Source organism: Aspergillus ruber (genome assembly GCF_000600275.1).
Source record: "Aspergillus ruber CBS 135680 unplaced genomic scaffold scaffold00023, whole genome shotgun sequence".
In the NCBI taxonomy this organism is placed as follows: domain Eukaryota; kingdom Fungi; phylum Ascomycota; class Eurotiomycetes; order Eurotiales; family Aspergillaceae; genus Aspergillus; species Aspergillus ruber.
In genome coordinates this window covers 420,977-435,028 of record NW_024467319.1, presented here as the reverse complement: position 1 = coordinate 435,028, position 14,052 = coordinate 420,977, and the positions used below count along the sequence as shown (strand labels likewise).

At 50.1% G+C, this 14,052-nt stretch overlaps 6 protein-coding genes across 6 annotated transcripts; 5 read left to right on the top strand and 1 right to left on the bottom strand.

Annotated features, from left to right (window-relative positions):
- Positions 1–873: 873 nt before the first annotated feature.
- On the top strand, positions 874–3,266 carry EURHEDRAFT_414765 (flavin-binding monooxygenase-like protein). The gene is made up of 2 exons (XM_040782519.1): positions 874–1,214; positions 1,267–3,266. The coding sequence occupies exons 1-2, from the start codon at positions 1,181–1,183 to the stop codon at positions 3,066–3,068; spliced, it is 1,836 nt and encodes a 611-aa protein (XP_040636878.1). The 5' UTR covers positions 874–1,180; the 3' UTR covers positions 3,069–3,266.
- Positions 3,267–4,373: 1,107 nt separating this feature from the next.
- EURHEDRAFT_525017 (uncharacterized protein) lies at positions 4,374–5,755 on the top strand (the record flags this gene model as incomplete). The annotated part of the gene is made up of 3 exons (XM_040786941.1): positions 4,374–4,466; positions 4,748–4,973; positions 5,024–5,755. 3 exons carry the CDS (start codon positions 4,374–4,376, stop codon positions 5,749–5,751), a joined length of 1,047 nt encoding a protein of 348 aa, XP_040636877.1. The 3' UTR covers positions 5,752–5,755.
- Positions 5,756–6,266: 511 nt separating this feature from the next.
- On the bottom strand, positions 6,267–7,191 carry EURHEDRAFT_379601 (putative C2H2 finger domain protein; the record flags this gene model as incomplete). The annotated part of the gene is made up of 2 exons (XM_040779193.1): positions 6,267–6,329; positions 6,382–7,191. The coding sequence occupies 2 exons, from the start codon at positions 7,189–7,191 to the stop codon at positions 6,267–6,269; spliced, it is 873 nt and encodes a 290-aa protein (XP_040636876.1).
- Positions 7,192–7,979: 788 nt separating this feature from the next.
- Positions 7,980–9,153, top strand: EURHEDRAFT_414762 (dienelactone hydrolase family protein). The gene is made up of 4 exons (XM_040782518.1): positions 7,980–8,075; positions 8,126–8,328; positions 8,378–8,425; positions 8,471–9,153. The coding sequence occupies exons 2-4, from the start codon at positions 8,229–8,231 to the stop codon at positions 9,073–9,075; spliced, it is 753 nt and encodes a 250-aa protein (XP_040636875.1). The 5' UTR covers positions 7,980–8,075; positions 8,126–8,228; the 3' UTR covers positions 9,076–9,153.
- Positions 9,154–9,603: 450 nt separating this feature from the next.
- EURHEDRAFT_430993 (uncharacterized protein) lies at positions 9,604–12,120 on the top strand (the record flags this gene model as incomplete). Its single annotated transcript, XM_040783410.1, has 1 exon — positions 9,604–12,120. A coding segment is annotated over one exon (2,517 nt), but the record flags the coding sequence as incomplete, so codon positions are not given.
- Positions 12,121–12,254: 134 nt separating this feature from the next.
- Positions 12,255–12,735, top strand: EURHEDRAFT_167741 (uncharacterized protein). Its single transcript, XM_040777831.1, has one exon. It carries the CDS (start codon positions 12,338–12,340, stop codon positions 12,605–12,607), a length of 270 nt encoding a protein of 89 aa, XP_040636873.1. The 5' UTR covers positions 12,255–12,337; the 3' UTR covers positions 12,608–12,735.
- The last annotated feature ends 1,317 nt before the right edge of the window (positions 12,736–14,052 follow it).

The window sequence follows — 14,052 nt, the reverse complement described above, 5'->3', positions numbered from 1 at the left end:
CTCTCTCGTTTTCGGATATTCTGCACTATCCGGTGGCCATATCCGGGAGGACGAGGGGCAAGGAATAAGCAAGCAAGCCTTGTTTTTCGTTTTTTTCTTTTCTTTTTTTGGCTAGCCCAGGTGCATTGCTCTCATATACGTAGTGTTTGGCACACGGCGTGCTTAGTCCAGACCCACGCCACCGGATGACAGAAGTTAAGCCAAACTTAGAAAGAATATGCCGAGGGGACTAGTTACAAGTACTTTGTGGACAGAATGAAACGATCACCAGGCTGGAATCTCATCCGACGGACCCGCCATTCTGGCATTGGAGCCTTGTATATCGATCGGCGTGGGTATGGACAGCAACCACTGGATGAATGGGCCACAAAGAGGTCTGACAGGTATGAAAAAATTTTGTAGTTCCGTGAACTGACTAGTATCGGACCCAACATGGAGGGTAAAAGAGGAAGCAAGGGAACCGGTGTTTTCCGGTACTGGTCCTGGCAGTGTTGGGGACGTTCTCTTTCCAATATTAGAGTACTATTCTTGTCAAGTCTGAAACGCCTTCTTATTAGGGGTCGGCAGTCGGCGGTTTGACAGCGGGACCGGCATTTTGGCTTTGACTTTGCAATCTACTTACTTGCATGTACATACCCCGTACATGTCACTACTCCCTCTGCTATTTCATTAGTTCGTCATATTCGTCAGCTTATGCACGGGAACTTTTGCATTCAGTACAGATATATACATCTCTCGCGGAGAACATCCGGGCGATGTCCCTTTTTCCAGTTCACATTAGTGGGTACTAGAGACTCAACGGGGAACTGGCACAAAAGGACCAACAGACCCACTGGCCGTTACTGACTAGCCGGAAATAAATCCTCGCCAAATCAGAAAGAAGAGAGAATGCGCCGTCGAACTTTATCCTGCTCAGACGGCTCTTAATCCCCGGGCCGTTTGCTCGCCTGTCATGCTCTTTTGGTGGAAATCTGTCTTGTCTGACCATAATGGGTACTTTGTGCTTCCGGGTTTCCATTAGTCCAGTCCAGAATCAGGATGTGCGAAATGATCGGGAATAACAGCCAGGTAAAAATAAAACCAGGGATTTCCTCTCGTTTCTTTCTTCTCCTGAAGAAGCAGAACATATTGGCATGCATTGATTTATGCTCCGAGCATTGTATACTTGATATTCAGTACCATGGAAACAGTTGATCTGGTCGTCGTCGGCGCCGGTAAGCATTCATTATCTTCACCTCTATCTCTTGGGCGTACTAACGGATTCAGGCTGGAGTGGTCTTGCAGCCATCAAAACCTATCACGACGTCAATCCATCCAGCAATGTCCTCCTCCTGGAGTCCGCGTCGTCCGTCGGTGGCGTTTGGGCTAAGCACCGGTTGTACAAAGGCCTCAAGTCCAACAACATGCTAGGCACCTACGAATTTAGCGATTTCCCCATGACCGAAAAGGCCTTTGGCGTCAAACCCGGTGAACACATCCCCGGCCATGTCATCCAGACGTACATGGAGAAGTACACCGAGCACTTTGGCTTCACCGATCGCATTCGTCTCGAGACATACGTGCGCAGCGCCGAGCACCGTCCGGATGGGACATGGCTGTTGACTACAGCGTCGCAAAAGGATAACAATACGGAACAGACAATAGTGGCCAGGAAGTTGATTGTGGCAACTGGTATCACGTCGCAGGCATTCCTTCCCAGCTTCCAGGGACAGGATGACTTTGGCGCACCTTTGTTCCACTGTCGTGACCTGCTCGAGCATGAGTCGCAGGTGCTGCAGTCTGGAAAGAAGGCGGCGGTGTTCGGAGGTACCAAATCCGCCTGGGATGCTGTGTATGCCTGCGCGACGTCGGGGATGCAGGTCGACTGGGTGATTCGTGAGTCCGGCCACGGGCCTATCTGGATGGCGCCGCCGTATGTAACGCCGCTGAAGAAGTGGCTAGAGAAACTGGTGACCACGCGGTTTTTGACATGGTTCAGCCCGTGCATCTGGGGCGACGCAGATGGCTTCAATGGTGTACGGTCATTCCTGCACGGTACCTGGTTAGGACGCAAGATTGTTGACTCATTCTGGTCTACCTTGGCGAACGATGTCGTCCAGCTCAATGGCTACAATGAGCATCCCGAAGTGAAAAAGCTGAAGCCGTGGATTAGTCCGTTCTGGATCGCTTCGTCACTGAGTATCCTCAACTACCCGACTAACTTCTTTGATCTGGTGCATGACGGCAAGGTGCGCATTCACGTCGCCGACATTGATCATCTGTCGCGCAACTCGGTACACCTGGCCAACGGCACTGTGCTAGACGATATCACGGCGCTTATCTGCGCAACAGGCTGGAAGGCAACACCCAACATGCAATTCCTGCCGGTTGGCATCGACCGCGATCTGGGCTTCCCATGGAGCGAGGACTCGATGGATGAAGCGCTGGTGCGCAGAGCCGATGAGGAGATTCTGAAGCAATTCCCCAAGCTGCGGAACCAGCCCACACCCAACCCGCAGTATCGTCCACTGTCGGACGATGCGCCAGCGACAGCAACCCACCCATTCCGTCTGACGCGCTTCATCGTGCCTCCATCGTTGATTCATGAGCGCTCCGTCGCTTTTATGGGTGTAACCATGACCATCAACACGACTATGATCGCGCAAACCCAAGCACTTTGGATCGCGGCTTACTTTGATGGCAAACTCGACGTGAACCCAACTGTTTCGTGTCCACCGGACGTGCGTGAACTGCTCGCCTCAGCCAGGGTCTCCGAGACCAAGGAGCCAATCGCCAAGGAAAATACCCTAGGCCAGGACGAAGAGCAGGACCCCAATCTCGATCTCATTTGGGAGACAGCTCTACACAGCGAATTCGGCAAATACCGCTACCCCGGTGGTTTCGGACGCCGCAACCCGGACTTTGTCTTCGACGCGCTGCCATATGTGGACATGCTTCTCCGGGATCTGGGCCTAAAGACGAACCGTAAGGGAGGCGCTTTGGCCCAGTGTTTTGCTCCGTATGGTGTGGAGGATTACCGGGGGTTGGTGGACGAATGGAAGAGAGAGAATGATACCCTATCTGTATAGTCAGAACACTCCGTTAGCATAACATAATTTTAATCAAGCGTTTGATTCGTTTCATTATGACTCGCGTGGATGTGATAGCTCCAGTTGATACATCGGATCGCTATCGGACATCGCGTACGCTTTTTGTTTTATTTCCACATGGCTGATCATGGAGAGTAAGCTTAACCATCCCTCGGGACAGAGTTATTTGTATTATGCACATATAGATTGTTGATGGAAAGAGTGCTTTCGATATTGGTCACGTGGTAGAACCTTCCACTTTGGGAAAGTGTCCTCCTTCCTGTCTCATCTACATTCGGGAATGAAGGTACACTAGACACTCCAAGTATGACTACCGTCGCTATTTGGTCCCTGTTTTACTATGCCAGAGGTATTGTTATCAGCGACTATCGTGCTACTAATTCCTCAACACCATCCTACATCCCTGAACGACCGGCACCAAATCGCTTACAAATGGCTTAGCATAATAAGCTCTTTTTGGAACTATACTATTAGTTCCGTGGTTTGAATAGTGGCTGTTGAAACTCAGACAAGGCATCTACTCTGCTCAGCCTCAGCCTTGTCAGATTCAGGGCAAATAAAACAAAACTCCTCGCTCAATTCGTAGTATCCAAAACCGCGCAACAGTTCATTGATGATATAACCCATAGAAAGAACAGAACCATAATCACGGGCCGCCATCGCTTCGGTCTTCATGATTGTTCAAATAGCACAGCGATGGAAAACCGCAGACTGGAAGCGAATCCTGACGTTTCTGGGATCGGAGTACGTCACTTGCTTCCAATAATAACAATCTACAAGTATTAAATGATCTAAAGGTCTTGGTAGAATTTCTTGCTACTTCTTGGGCATGTCTCATTGCCATGGTCTTCTACTACGTCGTTACGCCACAGAATCGGATACTGTGCTTGATATGTCTATACACAAGGTCATACATAAGGTCTTCAAAAGAGTACCGTCGTTACCTTGGGCTCCAGCTTCAGGGGCTGTATGTATTGCTACTAACCAGATATCAGGCTGCTGCAACGCCATAAATGGTCTTAGCTCAGGTTGTATTAGCATTGAGTGACCAACTGCTAGTTACTGGACTTGCATTCATCATCAGTGGTTATTACCAGCCCCAGTGTGGACTGTCAGTCTATCATTGGCAGATCATAACAAGGCTCGTCCGGTTTGTTTCGGTCACACACATCGCAACTTTAATCTGTCTGGAGAAATACTTCGAAAAACATCGCTACATCTGGTACGTAAGGGTATTCCTTATGACCGGGCTCGCCATAATGCTCGCGATATGAATTGCCTTCAATGGGGATGAGCCCAGCTCTTATCGTCCTGAGATACCTATTGTCTGCCGCTTTGATAGCCATGGGTATCGCCTTGACTGGATTATGGGATGAGGTACACTCATATCCGAAACCATGCTCATTGGCGGATTCGTCGTGCGATTGATACAGATGCTCTCGATCACTAGGAGATTCTGCAGTCCCTTTTTCCAAGTGCTCAGAAAACTATGGCGGGCAGTTCTGGTTTGGCTTAGTGGGAAAGCCCAAGAATGGCGCCGCTGTCTGCAAGCTCTTGCCCTGTCATTCATGGTTTTTGCCTTCGTTGTCTGTCTCGTTCCAATCCCTACTCGACTTTGTGCGCTCTCGAACTTTCGGTTGATATCCTACCGAAACTAGACCTTGAAGGTTCTGACTGGCGACCAGCTATTGTGGCTATTATTTTTACTAATATGGGAGACTATCCAACTCTTCATCTACCGCATTCGGGTGATGGATTCTCATAATTCGAGACAAGGGATTGAAGATGAAGGCATAGTCAAAGAGGATACTTGGAGCTCTGGTCAACTAGTGCCAGTATTCATGCTTCTAGTACCTCTTCTACTGATAGTGGAGGGTTGCTCTGGTAAAACTCGTGTTCGAAGTAACTATGATTTTGCTAATTGCCACTTACAGATATGATCTATAGACGCAAAACCGAGTACAAGAACCATGATGGCTCTTATAGCAGCCTCGCGCCACATATTAGGTCTCAGGAGCAGCTCGAGTTGAGTTCCGTGGACTACAATAAAGACACCCGTCTCCTGCAAGATCAAGCAAACCGGGACACCGTTGTACCACCTCAGGCTATGGTGGCACATGGCTTGTCATTTCCCATGCAAGCCTCTGCTGAGCCACTGCTTAATCGAATTTCAAGCCTTTGCCAAAGGCAGTTTCACAGTGAACCGTGGTACCTAGACAACATGCGGCTTGCCATAGCCGTAATGACTGGCGTGGCAGGCTTTCTCTTCGTCAGGGGCCGAGATGATACTTTTATCATGTTTGTATTGGTGCTTGCTGTATCTGTAGCTTTCCTTTCTTGTTTGGCCTTGATTCCCTTGTGTGAAGTACTGGACAGTCTTGAGTCAAAACAGCTAGCTAAACGGTGCCCTCTATCTGTTGTCAGGATTGCAGTCGATCCTGGAAAGGCGTACCGAGTCTTGCGATACATTTATTCTGTATTCTGTCCTATCTCTTCTCTCGGTTATGGTGTCATCTTGTCGGTCTATGGAACTTATGTTTCAATGGTCCCTATGCTTATCTGGGCTGGATTCGTTTGTTTGTTGATCGTTGTCGCATCGCTTATGGTCCCAGTTTTCATCTGCAGGCAACTCTACTCACAGAAGACACTCGAGGTTCTCTGAAGCCGACGCTCCTATACTTATATCGCTTGATTTCTGAGGCCTTTTCGGATCTTTATTTATCATACCATAGTACCTATTTCTATATTTAGCTTGATAATCTTACGCTATCATTTCTTAATGCGCCTGCGTCGTACTTATTGCGCTCCCTCATGCGTACGTGTCTTATCAAACGGGGTATCATTGCATCCCTTGCAGTTTTCTGACTGATATGCTGGCAGACTCGTAGTCTGGGGTACCAGGAACACATCCATCACTGCGCCTTATGGCGATTCATGGTAGCGATCTTCTTGAAACGAGGCTTCGTCAATGGTTTACAGTAGACTTCAACGGCAATCAAGCATAACATAAATCACTGGTATTATCATGCAGTAACTACATAACCCTGTTCTATAGACAAAAGACTATAACCACCCATGTACTCTGTACAAAGCAAGCCGTAAGAAAAACCCGAGAATGCCTCCGCGTAACCCCAATGTAACCAACGCCAATAAAAAAGGAACGAAGCCGACTATACATTATTCATGTTCTCGTTTGACGACTGGGCCGTCTTTACCACATCCTTTGACCAGAAGATGGCGCTTTGAGAGTTAGCTTTCATCCATTCTCTCGAGCAGAAGTAAACAAGCACACCTTTAGTGCATCCTTTCGCGAAAAACTCTTATCGCAATGCGTACACGGAAACGGCTTGACAGAGAGATGGATTCGCTTATGTCGCTTGAGATCGTGGTTCCGATTAAAGCTCTGTGGGCACTGATCGCACTTGAACGGCCGATCTTGGGTCGGCCCGCCCAGGCCCGATCCCGAGCCTGGAAGATGTGGCGATTGCGACGCAGGCCCTTGGTACATTCTCGCGACATGACCGCTGTTGAACCCGGGAAGGATACCGCCAGCTGAGGGCATATTGGGCAAAACGGTCATTTGGCCGCCTGGGTTGTGGATGTTGGTGCGGACGGGGCCGTTCATGGCCGGGAGGGAATAGGAGGGCCATGGTTGTCGAGGGGGGTAGACGAGGGAATTCATAGAGGCGGGCGAGGACATGGACGAGGAAAACGAGGAAGACGAGGAGGAAGAAGAGGACAATGAGTTTTCAGCTGCGAGTGGCTGCTGCGGTTGGGCGGCGGAGAAAGACGGCACAAGCGACGGGATCTCGTACGGCTGAGAGATGGCGACATTGGAGTCGGTGATCTGATTGGGATTCGGTGCTTCGTATAGATTCCACGCATCTTGAAGATATCCCTGAGTGTTATTGTTGACTGGCCACGAAGACTGCGCCGGCGCTCCGGTCCAGTACGATGCTGCAGTGCTGATGCTCGGGGATGTCGATAAGGGAGACACGAAATGGCTGGCGGGATGCGAAGTCGCGGCCAAAGTCTGCGGTGGATAAGAAGAAAAGGCATTCGGAGGGAGAGACTGGGTAGTCAGGGCATCGAGAATGGTCATGCTGGATTAATTGCTTGAAAGGATTGCGAAATTCGACGTGTAATGGACAGTTGTTCTGATAGTGAGTGTGGAATGGAGGTCATCCAGGCATGTCGGAGTCCAACACAGACGGAAAAGTAAGTTCAAATAAGAGGGGAGTGAGCGATAAAGACTGATAAAGATTAAAAGCAATATGGCATTTAACCAAGAAAAAGAAAAAAAAGAAATGCAGACCGGACAATTGAAAACGTCTGGGTTCCTGAAATATATACAGCGTCCGGCGCCCCGAGACCACAGACAGATGTCAATTGTCGATCCAGAGGCGATCCGGTTCTTGATCTACAAAGAGAGACACCTCTAAATGGCAAAGGAAAGGAAATGAAAGAAGGGCTCCTTGCATGGAGGGAAGTCCGAGAGTGCCTATGTGTAGTGCATCGGGCATTCGAATAAAGAATACGAGCATGGGTGCTGTTAGGATTGGCCGGGGGGATAAAGAGCAAACAAAACCTTGTTGATGTGATCAGTCAAGTCTTTAACCGAGTCATGCCATGATATATCGAGTTACAGTATGCCAGTGTGCTGATGCGATATGTTGGTGCAGTTATGTATATTGTGCATTGGCAGCACGCACTGTACTTGTACTCGTCTCTAGCCCCGGATACGCCTTCGCTATCTACCTCTATCCTACCCGGTACTCTTACATGTACGCTCTTTGCATCTATGCCCTTAATACTTTCTCGGTTTTCTTGATACTATACCATGCTACTACACTCGGTAATGCACTGCCGAATGTATCTCCGATGACGTCGCGGCGGGGTTCTTTAAATAATCCTCTTAACTTCCTCACTCTTCCTCTTCTTCTCTCTCTCCTTTCTCGCTTCAACTCATCTGGTCAATTGAATACAGTGCGTCTCTCTTCGGCCATTGAAACTATGCATTCACTTATGAGATACAGGCAGCTTCTAGCAACCCCTCTGCGCAAGTCTTTCACGCCCATTACCGCTCGTCCCACTTTCAAACCGTTCCTCTGTGTTCGTCCGATCCATTGCTCTTCCGCCATGTCCGGTGTTAGCAAGGCTTGCTGCCAGATCCCCCCTATTGTCGCCCAGGGATACAAAGGCAAGGGTGAATACAAGACCATCAATGGCTTGAAGACGTGTAAGAAGCATATACCCGGGATGTTATGACCAGAGCGCTAATTGAGTAGACGTTACCGGCCCCGAGTCCGCCTCCAAGGCCATCCTCGTCATCTACGGTAGGTCTACGCATTCTTCCGTGAAGATGGAATGCTGAGAGTCAGACATCTTCGGTTTCTTCCCCCAGACCATCCAAGGAGCCGACATCCTGGCCAACTCCAACGAGCAGAAGTACCGTGTCTTCATCCCCGACTTCTTCGAGGGCCAGCCCGCCGATATCTCCTGGTTCCCTCCTCAGACCGACGACCACAAGCAGAAGCTCGGCAATTTCTTCCAGACCAAGGCCGCCCCCCCCAACACCCTCTCCAAGATCCCCAATGTTGTGGCCGAGGCCAACAAGCTCTCCTCCGGCGGCAGCTTCGACTGGTCCATCCTGGGCTACTGCTGGGGTGGTAAGATTGCCGCTCTGTCTTCCGGCCAGGACAACAAGCTCTTCAAGTCTGCTGTCCAGTGCCACCCCGCCATGGTCGACCCCAACGACGCCAAGGCCGTGAACATCCCCATGGCTCTCTTGGCCTCCAAGGACGAGCCCCCGAATGACATCGAAGCATTCAAGACCAACCTCAAGACTCCGAACTACGTCGAGACCTTCCCCACCCAAATCCACGGCTGGATGGCTGCTCGTTCGAACCTGGAGGACACCGAGGTGCGCAAGGAGTACGAGCGTGGCTACAAGACCGTCCTTGACTTCTTCCACAAGCACGCCTAGACCGTGCCATGTAGTATAGAATGAATAATGACTTGACTTTCAACAATGCATAGTCATGTAGCCATCGTCATACCGAGGTATACCGTATGCGGAAGTGTGTCCCAGCTGACGTCATGACCGTTGTTCATTGCATTTGGTATTGGCTCTGACACTGTACTGTGGTTCTGTATAATTCTTGCTTGACATTCAACGGCTGCAAGTGCTGCAGTGTGATTGTGCGCATATACAAAACTGGATAGGCAGGAGGGTCACTTGACAGGGAGGGTCAGAAGCAGGTAAGTAACCGGGCACGAAGGCAAATGTCCTCATGTTGCATCATTATTCCAAGAGGCGAACGACCCTCGAGCCTCCCTGTCTTACGATCCTTTTTCCGGGGGATTCTCCTGCATAACGGTTTCACAGCCTGAAAGTACGAATAACCCGACTTTTCCCTATATCTAGACTACAAAAATGGCCTCGCCGTCCCATGCGAAGCCCCAGGCAGGCCCCGAACATCGCCGGAAATCAAGTCAGAACAATACGGCACAACTCTCAAGAGAAGACATCCACGCACTGTTCGTCGGAGCGCCGTATTTCCTCCTCGACGAAGGCTCGTTTGGTCTCTGGCAACCGCAGGTTATCTTTCCCTGGTGCGATCACGATCTTTTAATCCAGAAATTCTGGGACCGACGACCGCTTTCGCACTCCTCCTTCAGTCTATCTACATTGCATGCTCACCTGTCGGTACCCGATGGCTATGTGGTCAAAGGCGACACCCCAGCTCCTCTGCAGGGGTTACAACATACGGGCGGACCCAGACGGCCGACGTTTGACATAAGCGTATACGAGGTACCCAATATGCTGTGTTCAACGGCAAAAGAGCCCGGATCGTACGGGTTCCGCCATTTCCTGGAACTCCCCGTCGCAGACCAGGTTCGGTATACAGGGCCAGAGATTCCCAGGCCACGTCCTGGACTGCGGAGACCCTCCATGATGACCTCATCCATGGAGGCATCCGACTCTATCGAGCACCATTCCAACGATCCATATGCACAGTGTCTGGACGGGACGGTACACGACCGCAAAGCGATGCTCCTCGACGGACCATCGACATGGAAGCGCATCGGCGTGCGGGACCCAAATATGGAGAAACTGATCGAGCGTCTCGGGACGCTGCAGGAGATCCGCCACGATATGTTACATGCGGAGGTGGATAAAACAATATTGGATATGGAGACATTGGAGATCTTGCATCGAGATTTGTACTCGAAGTTCCTGCTTCCTCCGCCCCGGTCGATTATGGAAGAGGATGATCCGCATAGCCTCAAGTCGCAGATTCGAATGCTTACTACTGCCCTGGCGGCGCCGGGGGCGTGGATTAACTTTAGCCTGGAGGAGTGGCGTCTGCACGCTGGTCAGATTCTCTGGGAGATGCCGCCTCATCGGGAAGGAGACTGTCTCGACCTGGAGGAATGCGAGGACGCGCAGAAGCGGCCATGGGCCAATCCTGGTCTTGAGCGAAAGTGGCTGCTCATCCAGATGCTCTTGGCCAGCGAATTGCTTATTCGACTTGACGCTGTTTCTCGCGCCGGGGTATTGAGGGATCCCGAAGAGAATATCAGCGCGATTGATATACACGAATTTGACAAGCTTCGCGACGGAAAGGTAAACTGGGACTTGATTGTTGTTCGGCGATTTCTCGACAGCTTTGGGATAAGCCGTTGCGATAACCAAACGTCAACTCATAGCGAAGAAGGTCTGCATGGAAGACGTCGGTCTCTAAGAGATGCTTTCACCGTTCATCGTCGGTCGTCAGTCCATAGTGCCTCAGAAGCCGAGTCGGCCTGGGAATGCAAACTGACACCGTTCCATATCGAGCAGCAGCTACAGGGGTTATTCGTGTTTGCAGAGAACATCGGCTGGCCTCGACTAGATGTGCTGAAACAGCTTCCGTTCAAGGTCAACGAAGAAGTATACAGCCGTCCAGTATGCAGCGCAGCAACAGCCACTCTAGGCAAGGATGAGATGTACAGTCGCAATCCTTCTCGGCGCCAGATCCTCCTTCATAACATCGACAGCCAGGACAGCAGCGACCCGAAAGACAACGTCGGCTGGATAACCCGCAGCTGGCTTTCAGGCTTCGTACCGCCCGGAGAAAGCATCAGTCACCTCCTTCTCGCCACAGTCCTGGAGAATGATCCAGAGGCATTGTCCACACTCGGTCCCGTGGCCAATCTCTATGGCGGATTCTCGTATAACGGACGCAGTTGGTGGAGTAAGCAATGTATCGTCGGGCGCGTACTGGCCAGTCTACCAGAGACCATGGAGTGTATGGAATGGATTAGAAGCGAGATCCTGCCTGTTGACCGGTCGACATCACAGCCATTAAGCGGGAGATGGTTCGAGGCGAGAACCAAGGAATTGCCACCGACGAACAAGAAGCCGCGAATCCAGCAAGGGAATAAGATCTCACATTTCTCGACGCCACTGGGGGATGGTGATGTTTCGCGCGAGGCGTTTTCGTTACCGGTCGACCGTCCGCGGGAAGAGCTGGTATCTTTTGACCTGGACATGCTGTCGTTCATTAGCGAATCCGAATCCGAACCAAACGATGCAGGCGTAGGCACGCCAGCCATCTCATTCAATATACAGTCCAACTCACCCGACTGTCAATCGACAAAAGAATCAATATCCCTAACAAACAACGTCCACTTCATCACCTCCTACAACTGTCGCCCCCCGGCCGGAAAGGCCTCTAACAGCGACAACGAGCACGAACCGTCCCACCTTCCTGGCCACCCCCTCCACGCCTCCTTCGAATACGTCCTTGTCCCCACCAGCGCCCTCATCGGCGCCACCTCACTACACAAAGTCGTGCCCGGCGGCGAGATCCTCGTGATAGACGCACGGGGAAGCCCGACGCAGGAAACATTCGCACGCGCCTGGTGCGCGTCGACAGGGAGCAATGCGGTTATTGGTCGCGTGGGGAGAACGTGTCTGGCTTGTTGTATCCGGGAGACGAGGGCGGTGGATGTTAGTGTTGTTATTCGCGTGAGTGATGGGATTTGGAATCGAGCGGGGAGTTTGTATCCAGTGAATAGTTTGGCTAGTAATTGAGTACATAGTATGAGCATGACCATGGTGAACTACAAAGCACAACTACTGAACTACTAGCATTACGGTGTACTATGAGGATCGGCCGTCAACCACGGCCACGGTGCACCTTTTTCTTTTCCTTTAGCCGCTTACATACTCGACAGAGCACATAGCGAGAAAGAAAGAAATGAAAATAAAAATAAAAGGACTGCCTGGACTGACGCAAGGCTACGAGTACGTACTAGTCCTAGGCATACTAGGCACCATAAAGTACATATACCAAAAGCAGAGGTACCGCCGGAGCATCAGGCCGCGTAAGGCCCGTTGCAGATTGGTCAGGAAGAGACAAGTGCCCGAGCTGAAACAATCAGAAGTGGCCCAAGCGAGCAGAGAAGCAGTAAAGCGAGTGGAAGGCAAATGCAGAGCACCATATTCGAAATATATCAGGCTATATTAGGCTAATTGTCTGGCACATCGTGATATGGCAGTGGCAAGCCTCGAACAGCTGAACTCTCCCTGAACCGTGAGCCAGTGATTCTATGATGCTATTTGCTGGAGGCCGTTAGGGTCTGATTCGTGGCTGTGTTTGCTGCCGGATGTACAGATACTGGACCCTGGATTCCAGTTCATTTGGATCAGCTTGGGATGGATTCGGATGGTCTTCGGACGGTCTTCGGACGACTGACAGTGGCTAGGCTGGGCTGGGCTTGGCGATGATCGAGCCGCGTGGCAGAGTTTGTGTCATGATAGAATCAGAGTTTTCTTACATGGTTAAAACACAGAAATATCGACAAAAAGTACAGGTACATGAACACTATACAATTTTATATAGTGACGTGCTGCACGAGACATGGTTATCGTGTATCGGTACTTGCGACAGGTGAAACCCTGCATATCGGGGTTTTCGAGTTAAAAAAAGAACATCCACTAGGTCCACTCAGCATATACTACTACTCCGTATGTGCAGAATAATGTACCCCAGGAACTCTCCATATCGTATCAGAGTGTGTTAATTCTCCTAATATTCCAATGCTCTAATTCTCTGCATATTACTCCTGAATACTCTGCACTCCGTACTCCAGTCAGGAATACCCTAACAAATTTCAACTCTGGAACGATCGACTTCGCTTACGTATCCAGCACTAATCCGAAGTTGGTAAGGGTGTCCACGCAATGGAAAGGGGAACTGGCTGTACAGAGTACAGAGTTAGTCCAGGGAGAGGCAATCGACACTACTCTGCACTCGCACAGTACGAGGTGAGAACAGAACATGCTCTCAGCCCGGAGTGATTCCTACGTGACTTCTACGTAGGTACTGAATGTAAGTACTGACAGGCCCACTGCCCCATGGATTGAACCATGTCTAGCGTGTTTCAGAACTTCGACTCTTTTCTCGAAGGAGAAATGGTGTACGTAGACTACTAACTGGATACCCCAACCAGACACCGGCTCCTTAATCAAGATCTTCTATGGTAGATACTCAATCTACTCCGATACCTCCCAATAAGGCAACTCGGGGAACAGGGCGACGCATAATTGGCCTCCCAGGCCCACGGAGACAAGCCTCCCAAAAGGGCAAGATGTGAGCAGGACTGAAATCCGTGGATTTCTTACAGTAGTGTATGCGCAGAGTAGTCTAAATGACTGAGAGATGGTGGCAGTCGCAATACTTGCAGTCGCCATAATAATAATAATAAATAATAATAGAACAGGCAGATTCGATCCCCTGAAAAATAAAACCCTGAAACGCAACCCTATCGAGCCTTTCATATGATATTTGCCCATGTCAAGCATTAACCGAATTGGCTATTAGTCTACTTTCTAGAATTGCCTTTATTCCTCTCTTTCTTTTCATCATTTCTATCTCTTTCTTCTCTCTTTTTTTTTTTTTTTTTTTTTTTT